Source organism: Rhinopithecus roxellana, chromosome 8, assembly GCF_007565055.1.
Source record: "Rhinopithecus roxellana isolate Shanxi Qingling chromosome 8, ASM756505v1, whole genome shotgun sequence".
NCBI classification, from domain to species: domain Eukaryota; kingdom Metazoa; phylum Chordata; class Mammalia; order Primates; family Cercopithecidae; genus Rhinopithecus; species Rhinopithecus roxellana.
In genome coordinates, this window is record NC_044556.1 from 57,673,110 (window position 1) to 57,695,713 (window position 22,604).

The 22,604-nt window shown below is 37.9% G+C and overlaps 1 protein-coding gene, 1 long non-coding RNA gene and 1 pseudogene across 2 annotated transcripts; 2 read left to right on the plus strand and 1 right to left on the minus strand.

Annotated features, from left to right (window-relative positions):
• The first annotated feature begins 456 nt into the window (after positions 1 to 456).
• On the plus strand, positions 457 to 1,092 carry LOC104657034 (annotated as a pseudogene).
• Positions 1,093 to 5,352: 4,260 nt separating this feature from the next.
• AIM2 (absent in melanoma 2) lies at positions 5,353 to 19,779 on the plus strand. Its single transcript, XM_010356743.2, has 6 exons — positions 5,353 to 5,616; positions 8,660 to 8,941; positions 13,491 to 13,624; positions 15,877 to 16,296; positions 18,590 to 18,778; positions 19,545 to 19,779. Exons 2-6 carry the CDS (start codon positions 8,680 to 8,682, stop codon positions 19,569 to 19,571), a joined length of 1,032 nt encoding a protein of 343 aa, XP_010355045.2. The 5' UTR covers positions 5,353 to 5,616; positions 8,660 to 8,679; the 3' UTR covers positions 19,572 to 19,779.
• LOC115899087 lies at positions 16,759 to 18,594 on the minus strand. The gene is made up of 3 exons (XR_004058701.1): positions 18,308 to 18,594; positions 17,453 to 17,609; positions 16,759 to 17,011 (listed from the first exon to the last, which is right to left on the minus strand). It is a non-coding gene; the product is annotated as an uncharacterized LOC115899087 (long non-coding RNA).
• Positions 19,780 to 22,604: the final 2,825 nt, after the last annotated feature.

Genomic DNA, 22,604 nt, shown 5'->3' on the forward strand with positions numbered 1-22,604 from the left:
TGTAGAAGACTAGGCTGAAAATAGTTTTCCTCAAATGTTAAAGGAATTGCTCCACTCTCTTCTAGCTTCTAGTGTGGCTATCAAGAATGCCAATTCTATTCTTATTCCTAATCCTCAGATATGATCTATTATTTCTCAGGAAACTTTTAGAATCTTCTCTCTCCTTGGTGTTTTGTAATTTTAAAAGCATGTTGCTAGAAAAAAAGAAACACCTAAAAATCAATCATCTAAGCTCCCATATTAGGAAACTAGAAAAATAAGAGTAAATTAAATGCAAAGTAAGCATAAGAAAATATAGTTTTAAAAAATTAGATCTGAAATCAATGAAATTGAAAACAAAAATTAAGAGTGGCAGGAGCTGCTCCACTTCCTCCTATTTTCAGGGAGCTGGAGCTTACTTCTCCAGGGACTTGGCTAGGAAGGGCTCTCTAGCATCTGGGTCACACTGCAAAGGCTGGAGTATTTTAAGAGTTTACGTATCAAGAAGAGTCTGTTACTTTTAAAATTAACTTAATTGTTCTTTTAGACTGTTTATTTTTGGATCAAATCCTATGCCAGGGATTTTAACTGCACTTTGAATGTATTACCAAGGTTATGGTGACCCTTAGATGCTATTTTTGGAAGAAGGAGGAATGGTGACAGTCTGCAAAATCAATACTCAAGAGCCTGAGGAGCCTCTGGATTTTGACTTCTGCAGTACCAATGTTATTAATAAAATTATTCTGCAGTCAGAGGGGCTCTGAAGCATTTCCCAAATTGGATGTGATGACTGAGGTCCTACAGATTATCATGTCTCCTGACAAGCATTATTTCAGGTTATCTACTTTTGGAAATTTAGAAAGTTTGCAACTTTACTTCCAAAGATTTTTATTTGATGCAAGCATTTCATTGTAATCAGACCCAGGTCAACAGATTTGATTTCTTTGCTGATACCCTTTACAAAGGCATTAGTCCTATCTTGCAAGGTGTTTTATTCACACAAAAAACAGGATTTCTTTCATTATAGTATGTGATTAGAATGAATAGGGGCAAATATGTTTTGTGGAATATTACTGTTGCCCTGATTAAGAAGTTCCTGAATCTGAGGCTTGAGTATGATGGTTCATTGTGATGTTTATGTGTACATTCATGGTAAGTTGAGTTCTCATTCTGAGTATAAAAATCTTCATAATTTCTTATTGAATTTTCTATAGAGAAGATGCATGGAGAAGATAAAAGCAAGGTCCCTATACCCTAATAGCTATGTATTTTGTGAACAAATGCTTTCATGAAGTCATAGATTATCTGGTATTAGACTGTCCTGTGGCTCTTTTGAACTCATGGGAATCATTGTGAGCCAAGATGAATAAGTTATAGGTTCTATTCTATTTAAGTAGAACATTTCAAGAGTCTAAAGATTTAAAGTTGTTGTTGAAGACATATCAGAACTGTTCTTTTGTTTATTTACTATTAGAAAATGCAAAGCCATATGGACATTGCTTATTAGTTTAAATGCCAGAGATTAGATATTAAAGCAGTGGTTCTCTAAGTGTTGTGCCAAGACCAACAGCATCAGAATCACCCAGGAACTTGTCAGAAATGCTGCGGGTGAGGCCTAAAATCTGCATTTTCACAAGTTTCCCCCAAGAAATTCTGATGTATGCTAAAGTTTGGAAATCACTGTTGAGATACATTTTTTAAAATTAGCATTTAATTGCCTTGAGGTGTTTGCTTTTACTTGTGATTTCTTTACAAAAGTTCTGAAATTGAAGCATCACTAAACAAGTCTGAACAATTCTTTATATGATGTATTTCTTAAGTATATCTTTTTAAGAAATCTGTGGACAAGATATAAAAGTTTTCAGAGTCATAGATTTTCTCCTTATTCTTAAAACTGTTCAATGCAGTACTTATTAGATACCTTCCGTTTGCCCATAAACATTTCTTGACCAAATCAATGTGTAAAAAAATCAGTTAGTGGTTTCTTACAAGACTAAACATACTCTTATTATATCTTATTACACAGTACAGCAATTGCATTCCTTGATATTTACCCAAAGTTGAAAAATTAAGTCCACATAAAAACATGCACACAGATATTTATAGAAGGTTTATTCATAATTGCAAAAACTTGGAAGCAACTAACATGTTCTTCAGTAGATGAATGGATAAACTGAGATAAATGGAGACAATGGAATATTTTTTAATGCTAAAAAGAAATGAGCCATGAAGCCACGAACACCTATGGAGGAATCTTAAATGCAGATTACTAAGTGAAAGTCTGAAAAGGCTGTATACTGTATGACTTCAACTATACGAAATTCCGGAAACAGCAATCCTATGGAGACAGTAAAAAGATCAGTGGTTGCCAGGATTTATGGGGAGAGATGACTAGACAGAGCACAGAGGATTTTAGGGCAGTGAAACCACCCTGTATGATACTATAATGGTGGATACTCATTATACATTTGTCCAAACCCACAGAATGTACAACACCAAGTGTACCCTAATGTAAACTGTGGAGTCTGGGTGATAATGATGTGTCCATGCAGGGTCTACCCTGGTGGGAACGTTGATAGTGGGGAGGCTGTGCATGTGTGAGGGAAAGGGGTATATGGAAACCTGTGCCTTCAGCTCAATTTTACTGTGAGCCTAAAACTGATTTAAAAAATAAAGTCTACTAAAAAAAAAAAAAAAAAAAAAAAAAAAAAAAAAAAACTGGAAAAAAATGTGAAATGACATGTTTTTGTGTGGGTTGTTTCTCATTCATCACATTTGATATTTATTTGATAACTTTCTTTTTTCTCCATTCACTCTTGTTTAAATACTTATTAACTGGTTATTATTCATCCTGGCATAAACCAGTATATCTCTTATCTTTTCTCTCCTGTTTTTCCATTTTATTGTTTTCTAGGTATACTTTTAGAAAGAGCTCTTCAACTTTATCACCCTATTAGCTTTAAAACTGTTCTGCTATCACATTTAGAAAATATATTTATAAAATCTCTCCTGTTAATTTGTTCATTTTTTACAAGTATTAGCACTGTCTTTTTGTTTCATGGATGCAATGTCTTTTCTTATCTCTCTGATAACCATATATATTTCTTCTTCTACCCTCTGCTTTGTCCTTGTTTAAATTCCTTCTTCTGATTTGTTTTCTGTTTTTTTTTTTTTTTTTTTTTTTTTTAAGTTGGAGGCTTTTCTGAATGTTATTTATAACTGTTTACTCATATTTAAGAAAGAAATGTCCACACATATATACACACAAAACTGACTTGAATTCTTTTTGTGTTGGTCTGGTTTATTTATGAGTTAGTTTAAATATAGGATTAGCACGAAAGGGCCTGAGTCTTCATACTGGAAAAACTCAAGGTGTCAGTAACAGTGGGAGTTTTTCCCCTCTTGGGCCAGTCGCTACAGTGGGATCCTCCAGTCTTCTGCTTATGGCATAAACCTTGCTTTCAGTACTCTAGGAGTCAGTGGGGAAAGGGCTTGGGGATCCCACTTTTCTCTGTGAGACTATTAACAAACCTCCCTTTTCAGCACAGTTGCCTCCTTTCCCTTCTTTGTCTTGTGTCACCCAGTCGGGTATCTCTCTGATCAAATTTCTTGGTAAAACAAAGCTGAAGGATGAGCACTTGTCTATCTGCCCTGGGTGCGGCAGTGTACCTGCTCCTCATTGAGACCACTCCTCAGTTTAATCACTTAACTCACCTTTTACAGAACTTGAAGCCTCAAATCACTATGCCTCTCCGGGGTGTTGCTTGTTGGGTTCTCCCTCAGCAGGGAGCTTTCTCTCATTTACTCAGTAGGTTACCAAATTCATACACTTCGTGGCTTTTTAATTCTTACTTACTGTTCTCTTTGGTGTTCTTTTGCCTTGTGTGATCCACTCATTCATGCATTCATTCGTTCAACAAATATTTTCTGAACACTTTCTCTATGCCTAGCACTGTGTCAGGTGAAGTGGATGCAGTGAGCCAGTGGGCAGAAATCTCTTCCCTCATGTGCCTCACATTTTAGGAGCATGAGCCAGAGAATAAACAAACAAATGATATATGCAGTATGTCAGATGGTGGTCAGTAACACGTGTGGGAAAAAATAATGCAGGGAAGAGGTAGAGAACATGCTAGTCAGAGAAGCCCCACAGATAGGGTGCTATTTGAGCTGACAGCTGGCAAAAGTGTAGAAACAAGCCTTGCAGCAGAAAGTGAAGGAGGTCCTGCAGCTCTGGGTGATTACCTGGGCATGGTTAGGTGCTCTTCCTCTGCTCCCATCGCATCTTGAGCATGCTTTAATTATAACACTTATCATTATGTCCTGTTGTAATTATTAAATTACATGTCTGTTTCCATGACTTGGCAGAGCCGCTGAACATCTGGAACTTTGTCTTATTAACTTTTATATTCTCAGAATCTAATACATCATATTAGATGTTCAGTGCATAATTGTTAATTCAATGAATAAAAAAGGAAAACCTCAAGTAGATTGCAGACTAGAATCAAGCCCTCAATCTCTGAGTTTAGGGTTAGGAGCCTGGTTAGGAAGAAAGACTCTATATATGCTTTTGAGGCAAGCAGTCAGTGAGGGAATGAGGCATGATTACTTGCATGTGGCTACAAGCAATAAAAATGGGGTCAAAATGGTTAGCAGAGGGACTGCCCCACTGGTAGACGGGAACTGTTACAACAGGCTGTGACAACGAAGACAGATTGCAGACTTCCTACTTAGGCACAGATGAGAATGTAACACAGAAGAAACCGGCTGCAACTGGTTAAAGCCAAGATGGTCGAAAACTTGGCTGACTGCTGACCCTTAGCTTCATTGTGCCCTTAATATCATAAAACTTCCATGGGAAAATTCCCACTCCCATCATGCACCTGACGCCATGACAGTTCCGGATTAACCATCTTTAGTCAAGAAAAGGGTGGCTCCCTGATTCCGGGAATTGCCCGCCCATTTCCCAGAAAAGCCTTCCTCTTTATTATAGAGTACTCCATACCTTCATTGTGCTTATTCATGTAGTACATGAACCACATTGCCTGTGACTCAATCTTTGAGTGCCTGCACTCGTCCCTTGAGGGTATCCTTGCTTTTGCTCCACAATAGAATGTCTGTACTTTCACTTTGGTCTCATTTCCAGATTCTCTTATGCTTTGAAGACAAGAACCTGCACTGGCGTACTGGCAACGCTTGTAGAAACCCTCTGAGATCAGTGTGCTTGTTTATACCAGAAAAAATGTCATCACCAGGCCCCTTAGTCACAAAGCATATCACTAAGTCATCTTCGGTCATTTTTTACAGTTTCCTAGCCACTTTCTGTTTCCGATCAGTGTAACTATGTGGCATGACTCAGATACAAGTTTCTATAGAAATTTTCTTCTGTGACTGCTAGTGAGAACCCAAACCAGCTCAGCCAATGAGAGCTCCAGTTGTCACTCCTACCCACACTGGGCCTGGGGGTGACGGGAAGTGTTTATTAGGGGTACGTGTGAAGCTGTTCAGAAGTGTCAGAGTCTTTGTAGCTTTGAAAGTCATCTAGGTTATTTGGGCATGCTCTCCTGAGCCCTCTGTTAGTTAAGCTCTCTGAAGAGAAGGTGGCAGACCCGGTTTGCTGATCGCCCCAGGGATCAGGAGGTAAGCACCATGGAGGAGCTGGGTTAGAGACGAGAGACTGAACCGTTTCTCTGCCGAAAAAGAAAACTGAGGAAAGGCCAGCCATGCTATGCACCCCTCTGAGAACTTGAACCTGGGAAAATGGACATGAGCTCTGAAAGGATGAGTTCATTTATCTTTTACTCACTTTAGCCATGTCCTCTGGTGTCTCTGAGCTGGTGTTCCTTAAGCTTCGGATTCCGTTGGGGTTTATCTATCAGCCTGTTTGTAAGACTGACTTTTATGCCAATAGCAAATACAAGCATTTTTTAAGTTAACAGATATTATGAAGTAAAATGCAAGTTTTTCATTTATAAGACAACATAACTTCAGAGAAAATGATGAGTCAATCTTATATAAAATGTGATTAAAATGTGATTGTTATTATATAAGAGGGTTATAGGAAGATTAGTTTCTTATAGACAAGTAGGAAAGCAGGAATCATGCCAAGCTGATTGTAGATATTCAGCAAAGGTAGTGTCCTTCCTTGCTTTCATCAGTAGGATGGGGGCATTTGGATAGCTTTATCATTACAAATATTTTTAATGTATTTCTTATTTTGAAAATGGTCCTGATAATAGTTTTAATTTTCACTCATGAACTCTACTTGTATAAGTAGAGTTTGTCCAGCCCTTACCAGCATATAAGGAAAAACATTATGAGGCCATTAACAGTGATAGTTTAGAATTTATTAACATTGACTCTCCTGATGGGGGTATTCAAGCTTCCCTAAAATTCACAATCAGTTATTTTCAACTCATAAACATCTTTTCCTGTTCTTTGGCTTATTTCTTCCACTTTATATGTTGCTGCTCTGGAAGTCATTAATTGCTAATAATGTCAAACATCTTTTTTATGTTTATTGGATATTTGAGCAAATTGCTCATTCACATCTTTTGCACACTTTTCAAATAGACTGTTTATTGCTTTCTTAGTGATTCATGGTTCTCCATGTATTCCAAAAGCAAAACTTCTATTAGCTATATATATAAATATATATATATTGCAGGTATCTGCCCAGTTTTTGCCTTGTATAATCACTTTGTTTAGTGTGTGTGTGTGCATGCGTGTGTGTGTTTCCTACAAAGAAGTTAAGAATATGCATGCAATCACATTTGACAAAGTTTTTTTTTTTTATTTTTTTCTGGCTTGTCCTTTTTGTGCCTTGTTTAAGAAACTTCCTTCTACTTCAATGTATTGAGAAATTCTGTGTTTTATTCAACATCATTACTATTCTGTTTAGATAATTAATCCAGCCAGATATATATTTGCGTATGATATAAGAGAAAGGCCGAATATATCATCCCCCGAATACTGTCATTTGTCTGAACACTTTTTATAGTTGTCCATTCTTGCCTTGTGGTTTTTAATGCCACTTTGATTATATACCATGCTTTAACTTACATGTGGTCCTGCTTCCACTCTCTATTTATTAGTTCATTTTTCTCTATGCCACTGCCATATCGATTTAATTATTGTACATTTGTAGTAAGTATTGATACCTAGTAGTAGGGATGCTACATGCTAATAAACAATTCAACGTGTTTTGCAGGTTTTTGTCTTTATTTTTTTCATTTAGGTTTTAAGATCATTCTGATAAGTTCTATGAAAAGCCCTTTGAGATTTTGGATGGGAGTTTATAGATTAATTTGACAACATTGCTGTCTTCATTTTATCAAATCTTCCCATTTAAAATATCACACATACACCCACTTAAATAGGTCTTTTAAATCTCCCAATAAAGTTTTATAAGTTTCCCTTTAAAACTCTTAAATATATTGTATTAGATGTTCTTATGTACTTTGTATTTTTGTTGCTATTGGAAATTACTTTTTTATGTGATTTTTTTTCTCTCTAGCAGTGGTGCTAGAATAAAGGAATGCATTTCTGCATATTAATCTTATAGTTATAAACTTTTGAATTATTATTTATAATGTTTTGTGTATTATTTTGGGTACTATACATAAACAACTATATTACTACAATGTGATTTTGGCAACAAGATACAAAAATAGGTTGATGGACAGAATAAAGAATCCAGAAATAGACTCACTCATATATGGACAACTGATTTTTGCAAAGGTAAAAATAGTGATTAAAAAGGATAGTCTTTTTAACATACGGTTCTGGGAAATTTCATATTCATATGAAAAATAAATGAACTTTGAATCATAGCTTATACCATATACAAAATAACTCAAAACAGTACATACACCCAAATAAAATGATTAAACTGTAAATTTTTTAGAGGAAAACATAAAATCTTCTAATCTTGAGATTGGAAAATATTTCTTAAATAAGACACTGAAAGCATGATCCATGAAAGAACAAATTGATTAATTGCACTTCATCAGGTATGTGTATATGCCAAAATTTATCAGATTGTATACTTCCAATGTATGCACTGTGTTGTATGCCAGTTATGCCTCGATAAATCTATTTTAAATATAAAAGGGAAATGTATCCTGTTTCCTTTTTGTTGTTGTGTTTGTTTGTTTGTTTGTTTTGAGACAAAGTTTTGCTCGTCGCCCAGGCTGGAGTGCAATGGCGCAATCTTGGCTCACTGCAACCTCTGCCTCCTGGGTTCAAGCGATTCTCCTGCCTCAGCCTCCTGAGTAGTTGGGATTACAGGCACCCACCACCATGCCCAGCTAATTTTTGTATTTTTAGTAGAGATGGGGTTTTGCCATATTGGCCAGGCTGGTCTCAAACTCCTGACCTCAGGTGATCCACCTGCTTCAGCCTTCCAAAGTGCCGGGATTACAGGCGTGAGCTACCATGCCCAGCTGATGCATCCTGTTTTCTAAGAATTCCAAAGGGGTTGTATACTTTCTGATGATGTCTCTCCCAGGAATAGGGATCACCTTGCTTAAGAAGTTCTTACCTATGTCTCGTTCAAATCTCTTTTACTACTGCAAACATTTTGTTTATTTTTCTTTAAAAATATTAATAGCTCACCTTGCTTTATTTTGAATGTAGAATCACTTTTGGTGTTGTAATCTTACATGTTTTGGATTCCTTATAGGTTGATCCCAAAGTCGTCAGATGGAGAGTAAATATAAGGAGATACTCTTGCTAACGGGCCTGGATAACATCACTGATGAGGAACTCGATAGGTTTAAGTTCTTTCTTTCAGACGAGTTTAATATCGCGACAGGCAAACTACATAGTGCAAACAGAATACAAGTAGCTAACTTGATGATTCAAAATGCTGGTGCAGTGTCTGCAGTGATGAAGACCATTCATATTTTTCAGAAGTTGAATTACATGCTTTTGGCAAAACGTCTTCAGGAAGAGAAGGAGAAAGGTAATGTGGTAGTTCCGCACCTGCCTCGTCCCTTTCTCTGCCAAGCCTGGGTCTTTCCTTTCATGGCGTCCCTGGGATATGACCCCCAGTGCACGCTGTTGGAATTTGTTTGCTAACTTAGTGCACCTGTCTCTTTGCCCCCTTTTACTTGTAGGAAGTATTTGTTACAAATTCCACAAATCCATTCCAGCCTTTGTTTGCATCTCTTGTTCCAGCCTTTAGGGTTACCACTTCCATTTATCATCTTTTCTCCTTGCCCATCTTTGTCTCCCGTTCAATTACAGTGAATATGGATGTAGAATTTCAAAGTTAACTTTTCCCAACTCCATTTCCACAGTATGTAATGCTCTCACATTCTACTGAAGCCTTGAAAATATAAATTATTGCATTGGAAAACTGTAAACCAGGATATTGAGCACCTTTTTTCCTTCACACAGTCTGTTTATCACTCTCTGTTTCCCAGCTTTCTATCGTCCCAGACTATGCTTCTTTCTTTAGGGGATGATCTCCTCCTCCTTCAGCGAAGGAGAATCCTCCTTCAGGGATTTTCTCTCCTCTCTATCTCCAGTGACAGTATAAATTACCCACAACAAAAAGACTTTTTTTACATTATTCAATAAATCACTCATCATCTCCATCCGAATTATATACATTTAGTTTAAATTCCTGATTTTGTTTACTAAGAACAATTGATAACGTCCCGGCTTTATGTCTGAAGAACAAAAAAGAGCTAACAAAGGAGCATATCACTCCAGGACTGTCCCAAATGAGTCTCCAAATGCAACAGTTTTAGGATTCAAAGTAAAACCGTAACAGCAAAGATTACAACAGCTTTTAATAGCATTTGTGGGTGTACAACACGGGTGACATGGCTTCTCACACATAGTTTATAAGAAGGCTAAATGAAGCCACGTAAGTGATACTATGTACGTCCATAATTCTATACAGTTTCTAAGGCACTGTTAGGTAGTTTCTAAGGCACTAAAGAGAAAGGAGTGGTTGTTTTCCCGGGCTTTGTTAAGTTAGAAGGTGTAGTTCTTTAAGATGGCCCTTAGATGGCAGTAACTACCCATGTTACTTCCATGTAACCAACTGCTCTGTGTTTTTCTTATCTGGGATGAGACAGGAATCTAGGCATATTGGCAAACATAGGCTGAGATATTTAGAAATATCTTTTATTTTGGCAATAAATCAAGAATTAATTCTTCTCTTTGACCAGGATAGCACAAAATTTCCCCTGCTACAATCTTCTCCCCATTTTGCTGTTCTAATGATTCTGGGATTTTGTTATTCTACTTATCTAAAAAAGATCCAGTTTGGGACTAACTTGGAAACTCAGGAGAGATCATCCAGAGGCTGTCCCAAATGAGAGTCTCCAAATGTAACAGTTGTAGGATTCAAAGTATGCTTTTGGGCCAGGTGCAGTGGCTCATGCCTTTAATCCCAGCACTTTGGGAGGCCAAGGCAGGTGGATCACTTGAGGTCAAGAGTTCGAGATCCACCTGGTCAACATGGTGAAACTTTGTCTCTACTACAAATACAAAAATTAGCCAGGCATGGTGGCGGGCGTCTGTAATGCCAGCTACTCGGGAGGCTGAGGCACGAGAATCACTTGAACCCGGGAGGCAGAGGTTGCAGTAGGCTGAGATCACGCCTCTGCACTCCTGCCTGGGCAACAACAGTGAGACCCTGTCTCAAACAACAACAACAACAACAACAACAACAACAACAACAACAAAACACAAAGTATGCTTCCTGCGCGCTCTACAAGAAGGCAACTGAGTTCCTTCATCGCTCTCAAATTCCATCCGTGGACATACTTAGGCCTCTTTTGAATGTAGGAAATTTTTGTGTGTCCATGCTATTTCTATTATTGTAGGAAAAGTTTTTGTTTTATTTTTTTGAACAGTTACTATCATTCTTGGTTAAGTGATCCTTCTCCGTTGCCATTGCATGTCTGCATGTAGAGTGCTATATGCTCTTCTACTCACAACCTCACCCCATGGAAGGTAGAAGATACCTGGAGAATCTTTCATGAAGACAGAGGCAATAATTAGTAGACAGGAGAAGCTTTTGTATGAAGCAAGATGAGAAAATACAAGGACTCATAAGCATAGAAAAAGGAAGCTAAGAGAAAATGTGATCACAGTCTACAGAAGTCCTGCAAGATTAAAATAAAATGCTGAAAATGATGAATGAGATAATCAGTAACAATGTACACCTGATTATTAAGGCAAATGAGAGATTGATAGTGGGCAGGCAAGCTTGTCCACAAATATTGGTACCACTGTGTGTGAGATGAAATATGGCTGATTTGATGTGGTAGAATGGTAGGTTGATTCCCTTGGCCTCCTTGATGCTGTTTTCTCGCCGATGCTGTGAACATAGAAGAGAGACTTTATCTGCATACCTTTCTGAAACCAGTTGCATGGAACTAACTTATCATTGGAAGGTTAGTGTAACTTCTTTCTAGAGCAGAGATCCTGCTACAATATCCCTGTCAGACAGTCAAGCACTTTCTGGTCTTTGAAAGGTAATGACAGGGTACCTACTACCTCATAAAACAGTATCATTTCTCTTTTTAGTAAAATCAAAGTGATTGCCTTGCTATTTCAGCCCAGAGTTGTTCAAATTCTATCAGAAATGACATCTAATAATTTCTCAGGCCCTCTTCTGCCTGAGAGTGCCTTAAGTCATCAAACACCACCATCTTGTTACATGGTCTTTTTAAAAATCAGGACTAGGAGTTGGCTTTTCACAATAACATATAACCTGACCATAGACATGGAGGAGCCTAGCCAGAGTATACAACTGCATTTTGTAGGCATTAGGGAGGAGCCAACATGCCACCCATCCATCCATTTCTTCATCCATTCAGTAAATATCTATTGAATTGCTAGTAGGTACAAGGAAAGCTTTTAGGTTCTTATGATAAAACAAGGTGTTAAAAACAAATCCAAATTTTATACAGCTTATACTTTAAAGGGAAAGTAGATATTTTTCTTACAGGCAAATTTATGAGTGTAATTAACTGAGACAAATGCTCTAATGGAAAGGAAGATGATTCTTCAGCAGCATGTGTCAAAGGAGCATTAACATAAGCCAGGAGTTAGAGTTGGTGTTGGTCAAAGTGGGTTCCATAGGGAAGCGACCCTTGCACTAAGCACTAAGCGACCTTGCACTAAGAAAAATGCATAGGAGTTAAAGGTAGCTTCAGTCAGAGGGAACACTGTGAAAATCCCTGTGACAGCAGGGGTTGACTTGCTTGAGGACTGAAAGAAGGCCAGTATGGCTGGAGTACAGAGAGTCTTCAGAGGGCAGGATGGGGTCCCTCAATAGAAGGACAAGGCAAGGCTTTGTAGAACATACTTAGAAATCTGTGGCCAGGTGCGGTGGCTCATGCCTGTAATCCCAGCACTTTGGGAGGCTGAGGTAGGCGGATCACGAGGTGAGGAGTTTTAAGACCAGTCTGACCAACATGGTGAAACCCCGTCTTTACTAAAAACCTACAAAAATTAGTCAGGCATGGTGGCGTGAGCCTGTAATCCCAGCTACTCAGGAGGCTGAGGCAGAAGAATCACTTGAACCTGGGAGGCAGAAGTTGCAGTGAGCCGAGATTGGGCCACTGCACTCCAGCTTGGGTGACAGAGTGAGACTCCACCTCAAAAAAAAAAAGAAATCAGCCCTTGTTTCATAGCAGCAATTTATTCATTTTCACTACTACATAAGATTCCATTTCATTGATAATTACATACACATATAAACTCATATACATATACATATATAGAGAGAGAATTGGTCTATTTTTGATTGTTATTTTAGTCATTTGAGGCCATTGTGAAAAATGCTGCTATGAATATTTATTATAAGCCTTATGTACTTACCTTTGTATGTTTGTATTTGTATGTGTGTTTCTCTTGACTGTACACCTGTGAATGTAATTACTGGATGTTAAGGTAAGTAGATATTGAATTTTAATAAATAGTGTCCCAAACCGTTTTCCAAAGTGTTATACCAATTTAAGACTAAGACTTCATAGTTTCTTTTGTTTCTTGTCTTTTTTTTTTTTTTTTTTTTTTTTTTTTTTTTTTTTTTTTTTGAGACAGAGAGGGTCTCACTGTGTCATGCAAGCTGGAGTGCAGTGGTGTGATCACGACTCACTGGAGCTTTGAACTCCTGGGCTTAAATTATCCTCCTGCCTCACCCTCCCAAGTAGCTGAGACTAAAAACATGTGACATTGCACTTGGCTAATTTTGAAAATATTTTTTATAAAGATAGGGTCTCCCTATGTTGACTAAGCTGGTCTCAAACTCCTGGCCTCGGGCGATCCTCCAGCCTTGGCCTCCCAAAGTGCTGGGATTACAGGTGTCTGTGCCAGGTCCAGTTTCTTTCATTTTAAAATAAGATTTTTTTTTTTTTTTAAGAAAAATTAACTGCTCTTGAAGATACCTTAATATGGTTTTAGTATTTATTTCTGGTGACATTTGAAAATGTGCACTGCTCATATGTTTATATGCTTATTGGCCATGTCTTTCATTTTTTAATCAGTTGATAAGAAATACAAATCGGTAACAAAACCAAAGCCACTAAGTCAAGCTGAAATGAGTCCTGCTGCATCTGCAGCCATCAGAAATGATGTCACAAAGCAACGTGCTGCACCAAAAGTCTCTCCTCATGTTAAGGTAGGATGAGGAGAGTGGAGTGGTCTTTGTCCTTGTAAGAGCATCACTGTCACTGTCATTTCCCACATTGTTCTCTGTTCTTTATCTCACAGAATGCAAATAAAGGAATTAAGGCCACAGTGTGAAAAACACTCTGAGTCACAAAAACAAGAACTACCTCTGATTAATCAGATTAAACACCTGTTGAGCTTCTAATCTCTGTCAGGGCCTGGACACATTAACACTCCGTTATGGTTTGGATTCTATAAGAAGAAAACTTTGAGATAGACAGTTGTTTACAGGAAGTCTATTTTAGAACACTTTCAGAATTAATATCTGTGAGGAAGTGAAAGGAGTAGAAGAGGAAGAATGTCAAGTCCAAAGTAGTTGCAATAGAGGCCTTGGCCTACCCCACTGGGAGCTCAGGAGCTGAGAATGCCTTTCAGGGCTCCCAAGATTTGTGGGGGACTCTGTGGTTTGCACAGGCCCAGGCTCCGGGTCACATCAGAGATCCAATGCAGAGACTCTTACACTTGACCTGGCATGCCTCTGTTCATTTTCCCCTGTATTTTCCCTTAGTTCTTGACAGCAAATTGTTTTTTAAAAGTAATGTAAAAAAGCCCTTTATACACCTGCATGGACAAGGTGAGGTGGCCCTGTTTAGCTGAGAGAGTAGTGCCTGGAGAGTCTCATTGGTAAGAATGATCACTTTAGTCCTGAGGGAGTGGCAGGCAATATCGGAAAGGCTCAACACAGAATCCACCACACATGCAATTTCATTTCCTATGAAGCAGGTGTTACACCATTTTATAACTGTGTGAGCTCTAGAAACTGATGACACATACTTCATTCTCTTTGTCTAGAGGAGCCATTTCCTCTGGGTTTGGCCCAGAAACTTCTGGATTTTTCAGAAAACAAGGTTCAAGTATAAATGGTGTGATTCCATCACCAGTAATGAAAATATGCATTATTCAGTCTGGAAGACTCAACTAAAGATACATGGACCAAAGAGAAGGACTTTTGTAGTGGAACTCAGTGGAGCTGACCTTTCCCTGCATTAATCCACATGCAGTCAGTTATACTGCCCATCAGGGCCCCTTACTGGCCCAAGCTCCACTGGCCCAAGCTTCAGGTCACATCGGAGACAGCCTTCAGAGACTCCTACACTTGACTTTTTATGCCTCTGTTTGTTTTTCCCTGTATTTCCATTTGGTTCTAGATGGCAGGTTGCTTTTAAAAAGTAGTATTTTCTCCCAAAACAAACCAAAAGAGGTATCTTATCTCTGTTAATTCAGAAAAATAAAAAACACACAGAAGCGAATAAAATTACCTATAATTGTATCATCTAGGAAAAAAATATATTGATGTTGGTAAATACCTCTGTATTGTGTTTGTGTGTGTGCTTTAACTACTTATTTAACCAAAAAGAAAGAGATTTTTTATCTGTTTAGGACCTTTCCCTTTATTGAGTCAGTTATAACAGTTTATCATATTATTTCTCTAAAGCATTTTTAATATTTGCATAGTAATCTATTTGTGACTATACCATATTTTGTTTAACCAAATCTATTTTTTAGATGTTTAAATTATTTCTTTTTTTATAATTTCAAATAATAAGATGTATTTTTTAAATGTAAACCTTAGTGCATAATTCATTATTTAAGGGTAAATCCATAAATGTAGTATGAATTCTCCTTTTAAATTTCTCCTTTAACTCACTTGTAAGATCTCTGACCTAGGTCTCCCCCTTAACTCACATTAAACATAATCTACATTTTGTTACGTACAACACCTCCCTAGGAATTTGGGGAGCCCTGTGCAGGTCACTGAGCTCCCTTACTTTTATACCACAGTAAAATGAATGTTTAGGATAGTATTGGATAGAGAAACAAGGATATATTATGCCTGAATGGAATCATAGAAGATGGAATCAGATTTATCAGATTTACCCCGAGGCTTAGCAATATTTCAGAAATCTGATGAAGTCTTTTTATATAGCACATGGCAAAGCAAGGATTTAGTTTCAGGGATCCTACCTCCAAAACATGTTACACCGTCTTATCTGAATACAGGAGTTGAAATCTTCCTTCTGTACTCTCTGTTCCATCTAGATCATTCTAGGCCTCAAGTCTCTTCTTATTCCTTCTGTGTCTCTTCCCTTGATTCCACCTGTCTTCTGTGACTTCCTGAGGCTTAGCACTGTGGGTGAAGGAAGGTCCTCTCAATAGTACCTTTTTGACTCACAGCTGATATCTTTCTTCTCTTGTCTTCAGCCTGAGCAGGAACAGAGGGTGGCCCAGCAGGAATCTATCAGAGAAGGGTTTCAGAAAGACTGTTTGCCGGTTATGGTACTGAAAGCAACAAAGCCCTTCACGTTTGAGACCCAAGAAGGCAAGCAAGAGATGTTTCATGCTACAGTGGCTACAGAGAAGGAATTCTTCTTTGTAAAAGTTTTTAATACACTGCTGAAAGATAAATTCATTCCAAAGAGAATGATTATAATATCAAGATATTATCAGCACAGTGGTTTCTTAGAGGTAAATAGCACCTCATGTGTGTTAGATGCTAAATCTGACCAAAAGGTTAATGTCCCGCTGAACATTATCAGAAAAGCTGGTGAAACCCCAAAGATCAACACGCTTCAAACTCAGCCCCTTGGAACAATTGTGAATGGGTTGTTTGTAGTCCAGAAGGTAAGTTTTCATATCTAATTTCATATTGATTAGTAAGAATAACGTATTTTCCATCTGATCTTAAAGAGACTTTAGAAATGGTTTTAATGTCTTTCTATATAGACAAACTAAAAAAATACAAAGTTCTAAAGAACTGCAGAGTTAACATGCCAAAATTAATACAAAAACTCAAAAATTGTTTTTATTGTCAAAAATGTCACAATCCTGTTTCAACTTACTCTTATCGCAGTAGCCTCTGAAAAAGGAATTAGTTCATTCACATAATTTTTATTTCTGCGTTATTTTTGTACTTTGTCCGTATTATCTTTATTTTAAGTGACTATTGTTGTGAATGCAAAATAAGTGTAGTTGAGTAATCAACCAGATTAATTGACCTGAAAAACCAATATGCAAGGCAGGATTAAAGAACTGTGATTAATGTGATTAAATGAAGAAAACAGAAGAAAGAGTTAGCTTGAGGAGACTTATTTATTTATTTATTTTTAATTAAAAGTAAACTTTAATGTCGAAAATGCAAACTTGGGGAAGGCAGAAAAGATCACATACAAGGCTGTCACTTCACACTTGCAAGGTTGCACAGCGCTCCTCACTCCCCAGACGGTGGGGCGGCCGGGCAGAGGCCCTCCTCACTTCCCAGATGGTGGGGCGGCCGGGCAGAGGCCCTCCTAACTTCTCAGACGGTGGGGTGGCCGGGCAGAGGTGCTCCTTGAGGAGACTTAATAGAAGTGAGAAATAATAAAGTATTATGACTCTAAGCCTCAGGGAACTAGCCTTGTGGAATGACTTTTTCTGGTCTAGGGCAGGACCTGAAGAACCATAGAGAGGGAACCTGCTGCCCCTGCATTCAGAGCCTCAGAACAACCTCTGCTGCCCTGGGTTAGTTTTAGAAGGAATTGATAGGAAGACTCTCCAGTCCTCCTGGAAAACTCAAGTGTAAAATGACCTTGGATAGGAAAGTCATGTTCTTTATCCCAGTTTTCAGCTTCTAATCTGGCCACTAACATATATTGATTTAGTCCATAAAATTAAAGCTAAATACGATCAATCTCCTAAATAACTGACCAACCTCCTGTTTCCTTTTGATCTAGACTTGATTGTGAATTATTTCTTGTCTTTGATTACTTACTAGACTCTCGGCTGGGTCTTGCATCATTACCTCATGTCTCTCCTGGACTGGTTGTTTTAAATAGCTGTCTTCAGGCTGGGCACGGCAGTTCATGCCTGTAATCCTAGCACTTTGGGAGGCCAAGGCGGGTGGATCACTAGAGTTGAAGAGTTCCAGATCATCCTGGCCAACGTGGCAAAACCTGTCTCTAGTAAAAATACAAAAATTAGCCAGGTGTATTGGTAGGGCCTATAATCCCAGATACTCTGGAGGCTGAGGCAGGAGAATCGCTTGAACCCAGTGGGGTGGAGGTTGCAGTGAGCCAAGATTGCGCCATCGCACTCCAGCCTGGGTGAAGGAGCGAAACTCTGTTTCAAAAAATAAAAAAATAAAAAAAATAGCTCTCTTCCAACCTCAGGGTCTTCTTTTTTCCCCTGACTAATCTGGCTGCTGGCCCTGGAGAAGCTCCATCCTCTCTATCCAGCAGTTGTTGCTTCTATGGGCCACCCTGGCCTCCTCCTAAAGGAAGGGAGCTTGGGACTGGAAAGATGGGCATAGAAGACAGCATATTCTAAGTGAGACACGTCTGCCTCCTCTGTGTGAACTTGCTAACATCTATTAGATATATACCTGCTAGTTTCAAAGCAGAAACTTTTTCTTCAAGTGGACCCTTGAACAATGTAGGGATTAGGGCTGCTGACCCCGAGCAGTCGAAAATCTGCATATAATTTTTGACTCCCCAAAAACTTAACTACTTAATAGCCTACTCTTGACCAGAAGCCTTACAGACAACATAAACAGTCACTTAACACATTTTTATGTTATACACATTATATACTATATTCTTAAAAAGTGAGCTGGAGAAAAATGTTATTAAGAAAATTATAAAAAAGAAAATATACTGACTATTCATTAAGTGGAAGTAGATCATCATAAAGTTCTTCATCACTGTCTTCATGTTAAGTAAACTGAGGAGGAAGGAGGAAGAGGAAGGTTGGTCTTGCCGTCTTGGGGTGGCAGAGACAGAGGAAAATTCCCATATAAATGGACCTGCACAGGTAAAATCTGTGTTGTTCAAGAATTAACTGTATTTCTTTTTAGAGCCTTCTTCTGGCATGTCTGATGTGTGACTGATGTGGCATTCCTTAATCAGATTATCAGAGGCTGGGTGTTGATTTTCTTTTACAGGTAACAGAAAAGAAGAAAAATTTATTATTTGACCTAAGTGATAAGACTGGGGAAATGGAAGTATTGGTGGTTAGAAACGAGGACACAATGAAATGTAAGGAAGGAGATAAGGTTCGACTTACATTCTTCACACTGTCAAAAAATGGAGAAAAACTACAGCTGACATCTGGAGTTCATGGCATCATAAAGGTGGGAACTGCATGGAGCAAAGTCAACTCTCCAAGGGGGTGATATTTTTTGCTTTCTGTCAGAAAGCTGGACTGGAGCCATTGAACAGGATATGGAATGGAAGACATTGATATTTAGTACACGTCCATCTCCCAGAACTGAGGAACCTCCCTCTTAGGAAACACGTATTCTAGATACACAGTTAAGAGAACATGGGCTTTTCAAGGCAGAGGCGCATACTGTTATGCACACAGAGCCCAAGAAAGAGCTCCTCAGTAACACTACAAGTCTAAAGCAGAAACCTTGCCCAGAGTTGGAAAAGTCATTCTGAGTAATGTCTTTGAAAGTAGACAGACAATAGATACTTTGAGGACACATTTCCCTAGCCAGTCCCACCACGCCTGTACCTACCATAGTTCAGGGCACTTGAGTCCATGTAAACCCCTACTCTTGACCTTCCACCACACCCTCCTACCCATCTCCTGCCACTAGTTGGTGCTCTTCCCCAAGTCTCAGTGTCGGTTGCACTGCCTGCTGTCTCTGTAGGAGTGGAGGCCAAGACTTGAGCATATATGCATATATGACCTTGCTAAGTTGGAGTGTATTTCTCAGGTCAGATATTCACTTTGGGAGTATGATCCAAGATAGACCAATGTATAGAAGGGTGGGAACAAAATAATTTTATCAGAAGATGATATACACTTTAGAAGGCCATAGTGACTGCAAACAGAGGAGGAGCCCCTCATTGACCGCATCTCAGACTGCATTTTTTTTTTTCTCCATCCAGGTTATTAAGGCCAGTAAAAAAACATAGAGAAATAAAAAGGACCAATTCAAGCCAACTGGTCTAAGCAGCATTTAATTGAAGAATACGTAATACATCCTCTTCAATCAGATTGTAAGTTACCTGAGAGCAGCAGTTCACAGGCTCCTCTTTCCACCAAATTGGGATAGGATAATTGCTGGATAAACAAATTCAGAATATCAACAGATGATCACAATAAACATCTGTTTCTCATTCATTACAGTCCCACTATCTCATTTAGTTTGTCAATCCCTTGTCTCAAGCAAAAATACTTTATCAATGTATTACATGTTTATACAAATTTAAAAGTAAACTACGTGACAACAATTGCACAAAATACAAGAGGGAAGAATTAGGAGTATACTGTTAGAAGATCCTGTACAACATGTGAAGCAGCACAGTATTATTTGAAAGTAGATACTGCATAATTAAAAATGTATATTTTGTCCCATAGGGCAATGATTTAGAAATATTTTAAAAGGTATATAAATAATAAGACAATTTGTGTTATTGGAGAAAGAATAAGCATAAAGCCCAACAGAAAACTAGAGAGCCAAAACTAGGCTTGTAAATTTACAGTCTATTGATTTTCTACAAAAGTACAAACACAGTTCAATGGAGAAAAGACTAAAAAAAAGTACAAGAACAATTAGATACCTGTACTTAAAAAAACAAATCTGAGCCATTCCTCACTCTTCATACAAAAATAAAGTCCAAACAGATCATTGGCTTTTCATAAGCATCTAAAACCATAAAACTTCTAGAAGAAAACATGGGAGAAAATCTGTGTGATCTTGGTCTAGGCAAAGATGAAAGATTTTTTAGATATCACACCAGAAGCACAATCTATATAACATAAATGCTTAATAATTTGAACTTCATCAAAATGAAGAACTTCTGTTCTTCAAAAGGTACCATTAAGAGCATTGAAAAGCAAACAGTAGATTGTGGCTTAATATTTGTTAGTCATATAGCTGCTGAAGACCCTGTATCCAGGCCAGGCACAGTGGCTCACGCCTGTAATCCCAGCACTTTGGGAGGCCGAGGTGTGTGGATCACCCGAGGTCAGGAGTTTGAGACCAGCCTGGCCAACATGGTGAAATCCCGTGTCTACTAAAATCCAAAAAAAAAAAAAAAAAAAAAAAATAGCCAGGCGTGGTGGTGGGCGTCTGTAATCCCAGCTACTCGGGAGGCTGAGGCAGAAGAGTCACTTGAACCCGGGAGGCAGAGGTTGCAGTGAGCTGAGATCACGCCATTGGACTCCAGCCTGGGTGACAGAGTAAGACTCTGTCTCGAAAAAACAAAAGATCCTCTATCCAGAATTTATAAAGAACACTCAAAATTCAATAATTGCAGAACATCCAATTAAATGTTTAAAATGGGCAAAAAGATGATACGTGGGTGTCAAATAAGCATATAAAAATACACTCAACATAATTCATCTTTAAGGAAATGGAAACTAAAACTACAGTGAGATACCATTATACATTTATTAGAACAGCTAAAATTAAAATAGATTATCCATACCAAATGCTGACAAAGATTTGGAAAAACTGAAACTGTCGTGCACTGCTGGTGGAAATGTCAAATGGTATAACCTTTATGCAAAAGAGTTTGTCCATTTTAAAAAACTTAATATGCATCCACAATGCTAAGGTCTGAGGAGGATACAGAACCATTGAAACTCTTATGTATTGCTGGTGGGAATGAAAAGTCTTACAGTCACTTTAGAAAAGAGTTTGGACATTTCTTATAAATTTAAACATACGCTTACCACATGACACAGCGAGCTTGCTCTAAGTTTTTTTATCCACTTGAAATAATTATGTATGTTCACACAAAAATCTACATGTAAATATTCATGAAAGTTTATTTGTAATTATGCAAACATGTAAAAAACTCAATTATCCCTCACCTGAAAATTGAATAAGCAAACTTTTGTAGATCCACATAATTGACTTGTACTCAGCAATAAAAAGGAGTAACTACTGACACACACATCTACATGGATAGATCTTTAAGTGAAAGAAGCCAGACTCAAAAGTCTACATTTTTGATTTCATTTTATGACATTCTGTAAAGGGCAAAAGTATAGTAAAGACTAGATCAGTAGTTTCTAGGAGCTTGGAGTTGAGAGGAAGGCTGGCAACAAAGCAGCAGGAAGGAAATTTTTGTCATGATGAAACTATTCTCTATCTTTTGTGGTAGTTTCATGACTACATGCATTTGTAAAAATTCACAGAAATTTCCATTAATAAGAGTAAGTATGATTGTAGATTATGCCATGATAAACATGGAAAACATGCATCAAGTTGGAAGATAGAATTATGGATGTTTTTGATATTCTGTTGATTTTTTTTATTTCTCTGGAATAAATACCTATTGCTTTTAAAACAAATAAGAAAGATGACACTTTTTAAAGAGACCCACAGAAATCAGGGACTTTAAAACAATGAATATTCCTTATCCGTTAGGTTAATAATGTCCAGGATTTGTGAATGTGATGATGATATGATTAAGGAAAATGTCCTCAGAAGTGTTAATTGAAATATTAGTTTGGCAACATTATTAGTAATTATGTTCATATTATTTGACCCAGTAATTCCACATACAGGTATTTAACCTAAAATGTCGGCTTTAGCGCTATTGCATACCTTAAAACCACTTGGTACAAACTGGTCTGTAAAATGTTTATGAGGACAGATTAGCATCGCTATGAGTTGTTCTGTCCTCTCTGGTCTACACACTACAGATCTAGGGGAAGCTTCAGCTTCTCATCTACTTGATTTGAGTCCCATGGAGAAGCTCTGATATGTGGTAAGGTGGAAAAATATGACACAGCGCGGTCAAGGCATCAGAGGATGAAGCTATTTAAGTGAAAACAAAATTGAAGAGGCAAATTATTTTGGGCAGAGGGTAATGTTTTTCTTAATTCATTTAAACATAAATTGTCCTTAGAAAGTACAGTTCGAAGGGGAATCAGCATGATGTTAAGGAAAGTAAGCAAAGGCCAGGATGTAGTAGCCCTCCTAAATGACACTA

Excerpts from the sequence above, each read along its gene's own strand:
- AIM2 (XM_010356743.2), top strand. The coding sequence starts at position 8,680 with ATGGAGAGTAAATATAAGGAGATACTCTTGCTAACGGGCCTGGATAAC. Across the intron at positions 13,625-15,876 it reads AAGTCTCTCCTCATGTTAAG|CCTGAGCAGGAACAGAGGGT; the intron begins GTAGGATGAGGA and ends TCTTGTCTTCAG. Across the intron at positions 18,779-19,544 it reads GAGTTCATGGCATCATAAAG|GTTATTAAGGCCAGTAAAAA; the intron begins GTGGGAACTGCA and ends TTCTCCATCCAG.